At 37.6% G+C, this 14,899-nt stretch overlaps 2 protein-coding genes across 3 annotated transcripts; one reads left to right on the top strand and one right to left on the bottom strand.

The window, feature by feature from the left end:
- Nucleotides 1–140: 140 nt before the first annotated feature.
- On the bottom strand, nucleotides 141–3,894 carry LOC113682014 (uncharacterized). The gene is made up of 2 exons (XM_027199164.2): nucleotides 3,128–3,894; nucleotides 141–2,180 (listed from the first exon to the last, which is right to left on the bottom strand). The coding sequence occupies exons 1-2, from the start codon at nucleotides 3,469–3,471 to the stop codon at nucleotides 1,535–1,537; spliced, it is 990 nt and encodes a 329-aa protein (XP_027054965.2). The 5' UTR covers nucleotides 3,472–3,894; the 3' UTR covers nucleotides 141–1,534.
- On the top strand, nucleotides 3,877–14,489 carry LOC113682013 (inactive tyrosine-protein kinase RYK). Of its 2 annotated transcripts, XM_027199162.2 has the most exons (12): nucleotides 3,877–4,188; nucleotides 4,295–4,431; nucleotides 4,818–4,920; nucleotides 6,829–6,954; nucleotides 7,419–7,469; nucleotides 8,403–8,544; nucleotides 9,057–9,151; nucleotides 9,813–10,151; nucleotides 10,558–10,841; nucleotides 11,366–11,475; nucleotides 12,250–12,409; nucleotides 13,138–14,489. In XM_027199162.2, exons 1-12 carry the CDS (start codon nucleotides 4,077–4,079, stop codon nucleotides 13,384–13,386), a joined length of 1,908 nt encoding a protein of 635 aa, XP_027054963.2. In that variant the 5' UTR covers nucleotides 3,877–4,076; the 3' UTR covers nucleotides 13,387–14,489. The 2 variants fall into 2 exon arrangements, with proteins under 2 accessions (XP_027054963.2, XP_089067042.1); XM_089210916.1 differs by lacking the exons at nucleotides 3,877–4,188; nucleotides 4,295–4,431 and having other exon boundaries at nucleotides 4,827–4,920; nucleotides 6,772–6,954.
- Nucleotides 14,490–14,899: the final 410 nt, after the last annotated feature.

The following is a 14,899-nucleotide window of genomic DNA, read 5'->3' as shown; positions in this document are numbered from 1 at the left end:
CCTTGGGTCAGGGATACATTTTCTCACATTTTGGAGAGGAAACTAAATGGAATATGCATCAGTTGCAAATTATGATTTGATGCATCAATCAACAAATATATTAGTTTTCTAATGCGAGCACACAATCTTTCACTCATGAATTATCTATATCCATTTAATTCAAATACATTAATTTTTTAGCAACAAAAAAGGTAACTATGATAATGGTTACTTACACTTTGTATTATTGTTGAGGTTTCGAGAGCAGCTGGGCTCAGTCAAATACACAGAAAATTTATTTACATAGTGCCCAGCCCTAAATGAGACCACTGCTTGAATATGAAAGCGATCTATGCAATAATGAACATTACCTGAGCAGTAGTTAAAATAAGGCCTAAATAAAATTCAGGCCTGTACGGGATTTGAACCCATGACTTCTGCAGTACTGGTGCAGTGCTCTATCAACTGTCAGCAAACAAGCCAACTGGGAGCTGGTCATTGTGTTGCTTTCAAATAAACCCCTGAAGTGATTAATAAGTGTCTATGAATATGTGAAAGTCATATACATGAACCACTGCATCATCATACTTTTGATCAAGTTTCTATAACAGTTTTGTTGTCTAGTCAGTTTAACCCTTTACTGTCAGAGTTCAAATATGCTTAATGTTTGTTGAGAACAAGAGACCTGGTTGATCTGTAAGAGTTTACTTGTGATACTCATTGTATACATGTGTGTCAGTTGTTTAATCCTCTTTTAATGGGCATGAAAGGACAGTAGTGAATACTCTACTGAAGTCCATAATTTACAAGATACAGTCAAACCTGTACTAAGCCTTTAATTCCCATGAGTGACCAAGACAGAATTTCCCTTCACAATGTAAATACAATACCATGCAGACAAGTAAGGAGAATAAAGAAAAACATCAATTAGGGGATTAGAAGTTAATCCAATCCTAAATTCTCCAAACTAACACCACAAAAACTGCATGGTAGACTTTAAGGAGAATTACAAAATAGATCTTGGGAGTTAAAGGGTTAAGCGGTCACCTATAGGGAAGTGTCCAGGGTAATTGCATTTATATAGGTTGACTGCTTAATACAGGTTCTACAAAAGAGGGGTAATATTAATAATGATAAATAATACCATTATATACCAAATTGACCACTAAATGTACTAAAAATCCCTCAAACTACTATTTTCTACTATCCATTTTAAAATCACTTGTGATCCTTGCAATCTGATTGGCTCTAACAGGTGAATGACTCAGCTTTACTAAAACAACAACCAATCAAATTTCAGGCCTTGTTTAAAGAAATTAATTAATCAAATTGCAGGAAAATGAGAGACAACTTTGAGAACTCAATTGTATTGAGTGACTGAGTTTTGCACTTTTAAAGTAAATGTAATAAAGTGGCAATTTAATTTCACATTGCTCAATTTTCATCTGAAATCATACTTGTGATTTCTAATCAAACTTGTGCTGCACATTCATTTAATGTTGAAATCATGCACTTGATTTCAGACAAAATTGCAGTCCACTCAGTACAATTACTATTACTGATCTGGTAAATTAACAAATGAATTGTCTTCATGCAAGAAAAGTTCAGGTGTTCTAGAATTTTGCATTCTGTACTCCAAACCAACTACCACATTTGGCAATAGCTTTCTTGCAGCTGGATTTAACTCAAACATAGTAAACTGTCCTTGACCCAAATCAAGAAAATCAGAGTTTTTTAACTTTTCACCATCCCTAACAATTTTCCCAATTTTGTTCACCAATAATTCATTGTCCATCCCTATTCTCACAGAGGAACCATAATGATGAGGGATTGAGTATATGGCTGACCCCCTAGATTCATCTTTGTTGACAAGATTCCTCTCTTCTTCTTGTTGTACTGACTTTTCATGAAAAAATTCTACCTCTTCATGATCAGTTCCATCCATCTTATTAATTTTCAAATAATTCTGTCTGTAGTTGTCCAGTGTTTTGATGTCACTTGGTAAAGAATCATCCGCTTTTGGATACTGTACATTTTTGTATGAATTACAATCTGCAAAATCTTGACTTTTGTTGCAATTGTTTTCATGACTTTCTTGATCAAAATACCACTGAAGTAAATCATCACTGTAGCCTGTTAATGTTGTAAGGACAACAGGATAAGGAGAACCCATGAAAACCTCATAGGCACTTTTGCTGTAACTGTGGAAATAAAAATCAGATTAACAATAAGCCACTCTAGCCTTGATAGTGGCCAGTCTAATATTATTTTGTGTAAAAGACGAATTGAATCATTGGTTTGCAAACTGGACTCCACAATAAAAGTGAATTGTTAGCTTCACTTGCAGCCACTTTGTGGTGTTCTTGAGCAAGACACTTAACCCTTTAACTCCCAGAAGAGATTAAAACATAACTTCTCCCCATAATATCCCTACATTATCCAGCAAAAAGGTAAGGAGATTACTCAGACTTATCAGGTAGAAGTTATCATCTTGATCAAGCACCACATTCTTGAAACTAATTTACAAGGGAATATGTAGCAACTAGAGGAGAGAATTAAGCATCAGATCTTGAGAGTTAGAGGGTTAACTCTCACAGTGTCTCACTCCATCCTACAAAAAAAGTGGGTGCTGTGAATCTTCTGGGAGGGTAGGGGGACTGCTTCTGAGAGACTATACTACTGTGTAACATGAAACCTTTACCTGTTTTAATATTTTTGTCCTCAATCTAAGACAGTAGATAATTAGCAAAAGGGTCACAGTAACTGTGCTATTATACGTACCTGACAAAGTTCAGTTGTACAGTTACGAGGCATGTAACATCAAACTAGCATTCAGGGAATGCAGAGATTTGGCTTCGTATCAAAAGAGGAAAATCTTTAAAACTTTCTCACAAGATAGAGAGAGATCCCATGAACCATCAGACCCCATCTCCCTTCTCATACACACTCACACTTGTTACATGAACTTGTGTCAATGTTAAAGCCCAAACCAGCTGAGCCTCTTTAGTCTAAAACAGCATCGGCTGGAGAATCTTCAAAGGCACGATAATCAGTGTAAGATGAGAAATGTGGCGACGCTCTCCCCCCGAACAAAGAACATACCCCAGAGATCTAGGATCTTCCTGCTAACAATTAATTTCCTACTTACCCACTCTCTGACACGATGATACCCAGAGTTCCTTTCACTTCATGACTCAAAGTACCCTCCAATTCACGTACATGCTTTGGACCTAAGCGTCGCTTGTGGCGCCTACACTGCCCAATAACACGCACAGGGGACGATTTCAAAAGCCATGCCCCTCTAAAATCAATACCTCTGTCTCTTGGTCCACCGCAAGCAGTTACATCAAATGAGTATTTCTTCAAACTTTCAGCAACAACTTGCTCAAAGTATCTGCCGAAATCTTGTCTTGTAATCGATGAATGGCATCTGGAGGAGCTACACCGAGGAGAGACCGAGAAAATGCAAAATAATCTCGTCAGCTTCCACATGTTTACGGTGTACCTCCGTCGAGCTCCCACGAAATTTTAGGAGTGAAGAGAAAATTGGGAACGAATTTAGGAAAAATCTTATCGTTTCCAGGTTCCACGCGATAGCCAATAAAAGAGAACGGGTGCACGCAAGTACTGCCCAAAATTATATATTAGTTTTAAAAAATGTAGAAATCGCACTGAATCAAAACGAAAAGGAAAGAAGAGCCTGAGTCCATACAGTGTATTAAGAAAGCTAGGTCTGCAGAAAGTTCTTCGTGATTGAAAAAAGCTGTATACGACGCATTTAGAACATTGCGGGGATCTGTTCTCGGTGACACGAGAGGTTCTTGAAAAGATTTGTTTCTTTACAGAACATTGGAAAGTTTCAGCCAAGATTAGTGAGGAAATCTTTCACCAGCTGGATGAATTTTACTTCGAATAAATTTCGCTTGCACCGACAACGCTGATTGGCTCTAACACAAAGGCGTTTGTTCTTTTGAGCCCAACACAAACATTTCTAAAGTTGTCACAAAGCCTCTTATGAGTATCAATCCAACGAGATATAATATTTATCGTGCCAATGTCTGCCGTTGAAAGAAACTTCTGGTGATTGTGAAGAGACGATGAATTTCTCAGGGCTACTTCTAATTACATTCGCCTTTGTAAACCTTGTTCTTACGGCTTCATCTTCTCTCAACTTCTACATAAATCGTACGGAGTCAAAGAGAATTCTCGGTGGGTTGCCGCGGTGGTCGAGCGATCGATAATAACGAAATTCTCAGAGTCATGCAATTCATGCAGAATCCAACCGAAATCTCTCTGTTGTTCTTGTCTTGGGCAGGTATTGAGGGTGATATATACTACATACGAGATGGCGAAGTAAAAATCAATGCAGTCAACTTCACTATGACCGTCCCTTCGCGAGTAGACTGCTTGCGATTTATATGGTACTCTACTCGATTTCCTTTAAATTCTGCGGTAAGTTTTTAATTTGTGCCATTGTGTTAAATTGTTTGTTAAAAGGTAGATCTGTTAAAAGTTTTCCGAAGTCTCTGAAACTAGCCACTACTGTTTTCCGCGATTATTTCTGCTGCAGATGACACACTCCTTCGCGCGACCACATTGAGTAAAGTTTTTTTTCCTTACACGTTCTTTTCCGTGGCTTGAAGGACCATCATTGAACCTCTTGAGTGTAGCTTTTGAGTTTTATTGAATATTAATTGAAACAATTCTTTTTTTCCGCTTTTTGCCTGGTTGTATATCTAGCCGCTAGTAACTGCATGTTATGATTTTTGTTACGCTGCCCTAGAATTACTTTTGTCCTTTGCGCACAACTCAATGATAACCCTTCATTTCTTTTTCAGAGATACTCCTACGTTTTAAAATTAGCATCGTTTACTCCTGATCTTCTGATGAAGCCCTCAGTAAACATCAAAGGGAATGGAAAAATCCCAGAAACTAAGAAAGGTTAGTTCTGAATCATTGATCAATCGTCCTTAAAACCTCGCAAACACTTCGATAAAACTCGCGGCACACAAATATATCAATGTACAGTCGGCATACTTAAGATGTTCTATAAAGGCTGACATTTGTTCAGAAATGCATGAGGTTCTAAGCGAAAGAATGCTACCAATTCTCTGAAGTATAAAGTTTCCTCGACGTGTAGTGCTTTCAGCGATAAGGCGCGCGGCTAGGAAATAACTTATAACCAATTAATTACTAACACAAAAGATGAAAACGTAATTTCACCTAACTTTGAAAAAAAACAACAGTTGAACATGTTTGATCAATCTCATGAACGACCCTCGTCACTTTTAAATGGTAAACTATGCCTTCTCCTGGCATGTTGACAACTTCGGTGTTTCAGAATCTCTAAATGATTTTCATCGACAAAACATTCGCGAGATTACATAGTGTAATACGAGACATTTTAAGAACTCTGAGCTCATCTCTTATCCTTTAGAATTCTTCCCCCAAAGTGCACTTTTATTATTCGATGCTTTACTTGAGAGCTTTTTTAGATGTTTCAGTTTGCTTCAGAAAGATGAATTAAAACGTAGAAAGCATAAAATTCGTGTACGATGTCGCGTTTGATCGCATGTCACTGAATGAGTGAAGCGAAGTGCTATTTGTTTAAACGTGTTGGTTTGTGAGATTTAAAAGATAGGACCGGGAGGCAACTCACACATTGCCATTTAAATTTTCATTAGCTTGACACCCACGAAAACGAATGGGAATATTAGAAACTAATGGAAATCATCCCGAGTAAAGCACACCTTTCTAAATATTTTTATTTATGTCTTCTGATGTGGCCTTATAGGGTATTAAGATTCCTTTGTAATCAGTCCTGTAATTAAATAGATATTCTGCCTCAAATGATGAAATGATTTTTATACGACTGAAGCTTCATAACTTGCAAAGTTCCCAAATTTTAATCCACACGAGATATCGCTTTTGCAAATTTTGAAGATAAAATTGATCAGGCAATTTACACTTTTCTCTTTGATGTGCCTCTTTAATTGAACTCCTACAGTTCCTTACAGAAATTTATGCATATGGTTTCTCAATTGATATTTGGGGCTTAAATGGCTTAAACTGAGCCAAGTAAAGCCAAAATATGGATAGTTATCATGCAGATTGCTGTTTGCTAAACTGGAGAAAGTTTAAATAGTTTCTCTGTCTTTTAGTTGGGACAATTTTTTTTACCTTTCTTTTGTATTCTTAATTTGGGAACACTCACAATCTCAAATTGATTATTGTGATAAAAAATTCTTGATTCAAAGTGGTGCAATCTCATGATGAGAATTTTCTAGGCAACCCTATAATTATTCTTGAACAAGTAAGAATATATTAAATTATGTCTTGAAGGCACTAGTTAATTGCTCTATATTGATCCGGTTTGTTAGTCAAGAATGAAAGCAGAGCTCTCAAGTCTCACACATGGAGCATGAGACTTATACAAACAAATTCAGTCTTAAGCTCTCACACCAAAGCCAATTTTTCTCACACATTAAAGGTTTCTGAATTAAACTGTTGATTTTAAGTTAGAAAACTTTATTGCTGCTTTATTGAAATTCCCTTTAAAAATTTATTATCCTTTTAACTATAGTGTACTCCTTATTCCCCATGTGCTTGCTTGAAGTACTTTCCAGCTGTGGAAATTCTTGTTCAGAATAAAGGAACATACTACTCAGCCAATTTGAATTTTTCACATTTTTCTGGAGGGGTATGTCCCCATACCCACCCCTCCCCTTTTCTCCCAGGGAGGTGATAACTGTGATGTCTCACTCTTTGCCAGTCCAGTTCTCTTTGTTACAGAGTCAGCATTATCAGCTGCATTGTGGGTAAGGTGAATAATTCTTTCTTTTTTTGCAGAATTTTGTGTTAATATGACATGTAAAGGAACTAAATCAGGCACAGCCCAAATGATGATACAGATTAATATAACAGGAGAGAGAAATTTGGTGTTGAATCTTCGAAGGCTAAAAACATGCAGAAAAGGTATTTACCACTTTTTGTTGAACATAGGTAAATCCCAGGAAACTTGTTATGCATTTTTTTACAGCTTTTTTACAGTTATAACTCATCTCAACAAACCACCATACACACACTCCCCCCCCCCCTCCTCCCTCTAAAAATGCATGCACTGCATGTGTTGGGAAGCAAGGAGACATGTATAAATAATTTCTTGATTATTGTTATCACTTAATCATCACTATTACAACTTTCATTTGTATGAGGCACAATGTAAGATTGGTTACTTAGTTTTGGCATTGAAATCATGTTGTTATCACAAGCAACTGGCTATGTTTCCAGTTGCATGGTGTCTGTAGACTTATTTTTACTGGCTCTATCCTTGTGTTGGCATTGACATGACTCTCGAAGTTGGGTTACCATGAGAAATAAGGAAGATTGTGTGTGGCAACACTGTTATTTTACAGTTATTTTATTTTTTGTTTTTTTAGTTGTCCATACTACTGCTATAGGGAAACCAACTGTTGCTCAAATACCAAATGGTAATTATGTATTTTTTATTAATTTCGTCATAAATTATATTAATAATGATTATCATTATGATATTTATTTTTAATGGTAAAAAGCAAGAATTATTACTTTGATGCATCACTTTTAGCAATGTTTGTTTTCAGGTTAAGTTTGAGAAGACAAGTTTTGCTGAATATATTACATTCTCATAGATGTTACTACTGTATATTCCTATCAATTGTGATTAAATATTGGGCTAAGGGAAAGTAAAATTAGTTTAAGTTATTGGGGAGTTTGAGTTACAATCTATCCCTTGAATCAAATGTTTAGGTCACAAGAATAAAGGAAATGATCAGCAACTAACAAAGCTCTTGATGGTTTTACAAATTCTCCTCGTTAAAACCCAGCAAATGTATAGAGAACAGTATGGAGAATTTGCATAATGATGTTAGGGTGTAAAGGGTTAAGTGAATTCAAGGTAGCTGATAATAAATGACTGGGAAATGTGCCAAATCCAAGGGAAATCAGATTCTGTTTGAGTTAGCAGGGTTCTAATGTAGTTCTTACAACAGTCTAATTCTAAACCAGATTTGAATTTTGTATTTGCTTTGATCTTTGTAAGATGTATGATGCATTTACTCGGCAAGCCTCAAAATAGTTTGTGGTTATTTATAGAGATATTCCTAAATGAAAACTGAAGTTCTCATCAGAACTATTTCAGTTTTGGAAAATATTAGTTTTTTTATTCATTTTAGTTATCTTTAAAAGATTTTAAAGGTTAAATGTCTGGAATCTAAACAAATAAATCGTTTTAATTGTTTGATAATGAAATGCAATCAATCTTAGTCAAAATTATTATAATAATTGTTGGGTATTCAAAGAAAACAATGCCATCTCTTTCCCCCTTTCCAAAAATGTTTTTTTTCCTGACCACTGGGAAATATTTGTTAAATGAATATTTTCAGATCACACTGAAGCAAATCCTCCTATGGATAAAACCACAGTCTTCTACATTGCAGTCGGAGTTGCTTGTAGCATTATTCTTGTTATTGCCCTTGCTGTGGCTGCAATTCATGCCCATTCAATGCCAAGTCCGAACAAAGATGGGTAAGAACCATTTGAATCACACTTTTTAGTTGTTTAATGAATAACCACTTGTGTGGTATTGGCAGTTCAGCAATGCAAGGAACCCCCATAAAGTAGTTTCCCTATACAGGGTTGTCATAGAAGGAAACAGGCAGTGGAAACCCATTGGCTGTTAGACCATTTTGCATTGTTGATTAAAGAGACTCAATAAGTATTCTTTTAGGGATTCTAAGATCAATGTCTGATGGAAAAAAAGTCACTCACATATGTCCCCAAATGCTGGAAATCATGTCTCAGATAGTTTCAAAGTTCAATTATTTCTGGAGGAGCATGCCAGACCCCTCCAGAAGGGTGTGTTGCAGAAATGCATCCCATGGTTGCAATGCAAGCATAATTCAATTCCACCACCTACTCAATGTAGATCATATATCTAATACATTTTCTGATGACAACTCTGCTCTCCATCAGGAAGTAACCAAATGAGAATGTTGTTAGAATGTACTTGCACTGAAAATTTACTTGTACATGCACAGTGATACAGACAACCTGGGAAGGCAGCAGGAAAGTGTGTCCAAAACTCCTCTCATTACTGCTGTTGGTAAACCAAAACAAGAAACAAGCAGTCCGGGTACTCAACATGATCTTTATGTTATTTTTCCTCTGAACATCTTCAGATAAAATGATACCTAGTATGGGAGAATTGATAAGTGTTGTGTTTTTAGAAGCCATTGTCAACCTTCTCTATCAAATTAACTATTGTCAGCTGTAGACTGAAATTATTTAGCCTTTTAATTCCCAAGATGTCTTGGTAACGTCTCCCCTTTAGCTGCTACATATTTCCTTGTAAATTATTCAGTGGAATTTGATATTAGAATCAAGGTAATAATTTCTACCTGATAAGTTTGTGTTTTCTCATTACCTGTTTGCTGGATAAAGTATGGATATTATAGGGAGAAGTTTCACGTCAAGCACTTCTGGAAGTTAAATGTTTACAGAGCCTGTTAAACGTGTGGATTTGAGCAATCTCCTTAAACAAATATACTCACAATCAATTTTTAGAACACCATTTGCAAACTCAAATCTAGCAAAATACATGTGTGGAATCAACAGTTCATACCTTTGAACTTTTGACAGCTTTTGAAAATGAAGGAATTATCAATGATAATAACTATTTTAGCACTCAATTGAAAATAATTGCTCTTTATTTTATTTAATTTTTTTTTTTTTTTTTGAGCCCACTACAAATTCAAAACTTCTTTTTCTTTCTTTCCTTCCTGCACCAACTGTAGATGGAAATAACAGTCCTCAAAATGTGCCCATACCTGTCACAAGAAATACCAACCAGATCCCTGTTTTAACAGCAAATGCTGTAACCGCTAGCATACCAGTGGTGACAAATCATATTCCAAATGGTGGTGTGCATGTGCCCCATGTAAGGCCTAGACTTCCAGGTGGGTTCCCTGTAAGGGACAGTACAATCAGTATTACCCCCAGTGATGGAATTTACGGTGGAGGGGGGCTGCAATCAACGCAGAAGGGGAACTATGGAAACAGAGACATGAAGGCCGAGTTAAAAGACCTGGAGGTGGATATGGACAGGATTACCCTGGGAGATTTGCTAGAAGAAGGTGAGGAATACTTGTCTATTAGGCTTTCTTGAACAGAGAGAGAAACGTCATCAGAAAATGAGCTTTTGTTAGGATCGACTGTCCCTCTTACTTTTTCCCCTGTTGGTTATCTGTTTAATTTAGATCACAGATGACGTAAACTTGTGGTAAGAACCAAAAAGTGACACACGAGTCGCATCCGAGTGTGTCTATTATATTCTCACCAAATTTAATGTCTTCTGTGATCTATTACGTACAGAATCTCGGCAGGATGGAATCTACATGGTTTCTGAAATAAAGAAGCCAAAAAAAAAGGTGTTAATAGAGACGTCATTTGTGCGTCTGTCCTCCAATAGATCATAAGTAACAACCAATCAAAATGCGCGTGTAATTCAGTTTATTATATATAATCTTATTTTCATTACAGGGACATTTGCTCGTATATATAATGGCGTTTTAACTGGGCCCGGAGAAGCACAACAGCAAAGCGTTCTGGTGAAAACTGTGTCTGGAATGGCATCGGAAGACCAAATCAACCTCTTACTCATAGAAAGTTCAATGCTAAAGGACCTCACTCATAAAAATCTTCTTCCTGTTATGGCGGTGTGCCTTGAAGATGAAAAACAACCCTTGATAATGTTTCCGTTCATGAACAGAGGGAATCTTAAACTGTATATTAAGAAATCCAGATCTCCTGAAGGCGGCTCAAAGGTAAGTTCTGCCATGTTTGTGTCACGCTGGTACCTCTTGGTCACACTAGTGTAACGCCATGAGAAAGGAGTTAGTTAGGCGCTAACGTTACCACAGTAATCTAAAATCTTTATTAAATCCTTAAGGCCTGATTGTTATTTCTACCCTCAACCTGAGACACATTTTCTTGTAAAATAGTTTTGATAATTTTTTGTTAGATCAAGATGACAACTTCTACCTAATAAGTTTGCGTATTCTCATTACCAGTTAGCTCGATCGTGTGTGGATATTTTAGGGAGAAGTTTGAATCAAATCACTTCGGGGAGTTAAAGGGCTGACTCGAATCTGCCCAGGAGCTAAACTATGAAGGAAAAGATTCCCTTTTAGTTAATCGAATATCGTTGCATACTGTTCATGCTAAATCAAAATACATGCTGTATCCGGTTAGTTGACATATGCAAATATGCCCCGGTCGTTGAAAACACGATCCATTCGTTCTTTTGAGGCATTTAATATTCTATGAAATACTTTATTAAATGTTATAGTCGCTGACAACCGCTGACCTGGTCCACGTCGGCATACAAATTGCTAAAGGACTACAATACTTAGCAAGGCGACGAATTATTCACAAGGATGTAGCTGCTAGGAACTGTGTGTAAGTAGAAAATTTGCCAGTGCCTTTCTTATGTGGGTAGCATTCCAGGGGGAGGGTACCTCCTAGTACTAGGCCTATGGGATATTCCATTGGATGATGTCGCATTTTCACGACTGAATTGACTGACATGGGGTTGCATTTTCAATTGAGTCGCTAACATGGGGTCACATATTCGGGGTTTTGGGGGAAAGAAAATTCTGGTAGGGAGGGATTATAAAATCAGAACCTTTTTGTTTAACTTCTTTCTTACCAGCATTAACATTGTGTGCATACAATTTGATGGCGATGATAATTGGCCACAGAATAACCTATTATGGGGTGATGGCTCTGAGAGGCCAGCGGCACATCCTAGCAAAAATTGACCCAGGTAACCTTTCCCCAGGTAACATTGCGCAGGAGGAGTTTTGAGCTCAAGTGAATTTTCGTGGCGAGTGAATGCCGTCTGTGTTCACACTTTAACAAGAATTCACATGATCGTGGTGAACATTTAAGAGCGCGTTGCTTGACGAGACCAAACAGCGGCTGCGAAGAAGACTGAGGCCCACCCCGCCTTTCAGACACTTTACTTTGCCTTGCAAATTTTTTGTTCCCAGGGCTATTTTCGTTTTGGGTTGAAATATTTCTTGGAAAGTTTGCGAGGCACTGATGGAAATCCATACCACTCAACTTAAGTTTTTTTCTTTCCTACAGTGAATAAATGAAATGGAAACTTTGAAAAAACCTTTGTGATTTTGTCGCGTAAAGTCAAGCAGTTATGTTTTTCTTTTACTCCAGCATTGATGACGATTTGAATGTGAAAGTCACTGACTGTGCCCTATCGAGAGACTTATTCCCGCAAGATTACTGTTGCCTGGGAGATAACGAGAACAGACCGGTGAAATGGATGGCGGTGGAGAGCCTGGAAAAGTTAAGATTTACAGTTGCTAGTGACATGGTAAGCTTTTCTTATAACTTATTAGCTACTGTAGTATCGATTACAGTTTAGGAAATTGAAAGCCCAAGAAAATGTAGTTTTACTTTATGGGGCGATATTGGAATTCCAGTCAGTACCCATTTTCGACCATGGTGACTGAAAGCAAGCTTGAATGTCGGCTCGATGTAGTGACCTATTTTCTCTGGTAGACGTAATCTCTGTTATCGTAGAGTGATACAGCGAACGATTGCACCGTTTGGCCCAATTCTTAGAACAAAACAAAAACAGAAAATCGAGGATTTGAGTGAACATTTACGAGGGTGGCAAAGGGTTTTTACGCGAAGCGTGATTAAGCCCAGAATTCATACGCGACGCGTGAATTTTACAGAAAGGCGAGGTGAGGTGAAGCAAGGTTTGAAATTTTCCCTTTTAAATTCGTGACGCGTGAAAGTACATGTGACCGTGAATTTTTCAAAAATTATTGCGTGAAATGCGATCAGGACCCCTCTCTTTCCTCCTCCCCCCCCCCTTACACACACACACACACCCTTACACCCTTTGCACCCTTACTAGAAAGAAAGCGACAGCTACCTTGTCGGTGAAAAGATAGGATGAAGGTTATCTAGTATACTTAAGAGAATAGGATAGGATTTTTTAAAAATTTTCTAAGCACTTCTGAACTGGAGAAGCAAAAATGGTTTCTGTCTTTTTTGTCTCTTTTTCTCTCTATACACTCTCGTCCTTCAAAGTGGGCCTATGGTGTTCTTCTGTGGGAATTAATGACTCTGGGACAACAGCCGTACGGGAATATCGACGCCTTCGAAATGCTCAACTTCCTCAAACAAGGACACAGAATTTCGCAGCCGGTGAATTGCCCGGATGAACTTTTCACAGTCATCGCTTGTTGTTGGGCTTTGTCGGAAGATGAACGACCCAGTTTTGGGCAGCTAATCGTGTGCTTGACAGACTTCTTGAACGCTTTGAGTAATTTTGTATGAAAGTTTCAAGTGTATGGTAAAACCTTTTTCGGATAAGAATTGATGACATCCTGACCAAGCCACAGGATCACCACAGGCAGCCCAAGCACTGTATACTACACTGATTTTGCGCAACAGAAGAGGAAAAAAATAGGATTTACATGGGGGAAATGGACGCATTTAGAAATCTTAAAATGGTAGCGACTGAACTTAAAGTCGTTTCAATTGCGCGTTTCCTTTTTTCAATATGGGTTGTAAGCGATCTTCTAGTTCACCGCCCTTTCCTATATCTATAAAATCATAGCAATGTCGACGTTTTCAGTTCTTCTGCTTTTTCTTAAAGATACCCATATTGATAGAAAAAAATCGCAGGAACTAAAAACCGCTTTAATTGCTCAGATTCAACTTAAAACCGCAAAGGAGAAAAATAATCATTCGACCGAAGCTAGATAAGCTAGATTTTGGTGTAGCAATCACTTTCCTGCTACGTTATACAATATTATACAGACGGACCCTTATGTTAAAGCTGGGCCGCCAATGTGTTCACGCGAATTTTCAGGCCAAAAAGTGGTCCATCACTGACCGTGGCTTTTGAGCGTCGATGCTGAACGTGCGTCAAGAATTGTGAAGAATTTATGTGACATTTCGAGTACAATGAATGCTTGAACAAGCTCTTATATACCTGGCTTTCTCAGATTTGGAGAAAGCTTTATTATGGCAATCACATTACAGACGACTTCACCAAGGAACATGAACAATTTATCGTTAACAGTCTTTTTGTCGAGTAAATCAAACCAAACTGATTTCAAACACGAAAAAAGTTTGACTGTGAGAAAAGGTGTCATCAGAGAACGAAGTCCATTTGAGACTTGCGTTTCATTACTGTTTGTAGGTTGAGTCTATGTTCGAGTGAAGATATTAACATAATGGACATTCCACTGAACGTGCGCAAAACCTTTCGGAGACCTTTATTTTCCAATTTAGTTCAGGTGGCCGAGTCCATTTGCACAAAGCTAATATATTTTTGTTATGTGTACAGTATATTTGTTCTTTGGAGGTATGTTCTTCAGAAACTTAGATTTTATTTTCAATGAAATTAAACCGCTGCAAAGTGTTTTACTGCCCTTTTGTTGTTGTGATTCTTGGATAATTGTGGGCATCGGTTCTTACACTTTAACCGTAAGCGTCATCAACGGGGGGAGAGCGGGTTCGAGGAGACCTACCAAGGGCAATTGTGTCGACGAAAACTCCCGGGGGGAGCCAGCTCTGTACTGTTCTTATGACCCCCCTCCCCTTATTGTCAATTCTCTATAGTTCCCCCTTCATACTCTGTTGGCGACGACTGATACCCCTCCGTTCCCCTCAGAAAACCATATGAACAAATATTTTCCGACCTTTTCCTTCCCTCAGGCGATAAAAAAATTTCTGGTTCCTTCGGACAATTATTTAGGCGGCACTTTCGTATAAAATTGTGTGAAAAATCATTAAAGCAGCTGATGATATCAGACTAGTTTACATTCATCTGAAGATATGA

This window comes from Pocillopora damicornis, chromosome 6 (assembly GCF_964200805.1).
Source record: "Pocillopora damicornis chromosome 6, jaPocDami1.2, whole genome shotgun sequence".
In the NCBI taxonomy this organism is placed as follows: domain Eukaryota; kingdom Metazoa; phylum Cnidaria; class Anthozoa; order Scleractinia; family Pocilloporidae; genus Pocillopora; species Pocillopora damicornis.
Note: the sequence above shows the minus strand (reverse complement) of the source record. Positions and strands in the feature narration are given on the sequence as shown.

Excerpts from the sequence above, each read along its gene's own strand:
- LOC113682013 (XM_027199162.2), top strand. The coding sequence starts at position 4,077 with ATGAATTTCTCAGGGCTACTTCTAATTACATTCGCCTTTGTAAACCTT. Across the intron at positions 8,545-9,056 it reads CCAAGTCCGAACAAAGATGG|TGATACAGACAACCTGGGAA; the intron begins GTAAGAACCATT and ends GTACATGCACAG. Across the intron at positions 12,410-13,137 it reads TTACAGTTGCTAGTGACATG|TGGGCCTATGGTGTTCTTCT; the intron begins GTAAGCTTTTCT and ends CGTCCTTCAAAG.
- LOC113682014 (XM_027199164.2), bottom strand. The coding sequence starts at position 3,471 with ATGTGGAAGCTGACGAGATTATTTTGCATTTTCTCGGTCTCTCCTCGG. Across the intron at positions 2,181-3,127 it reads ATCATCGTGTCAGAGAGTGG|TTACAGCAAAAGTGCCTATG; the intron begins GTAAGTAGGAAA and ends TTATTTCCACAG.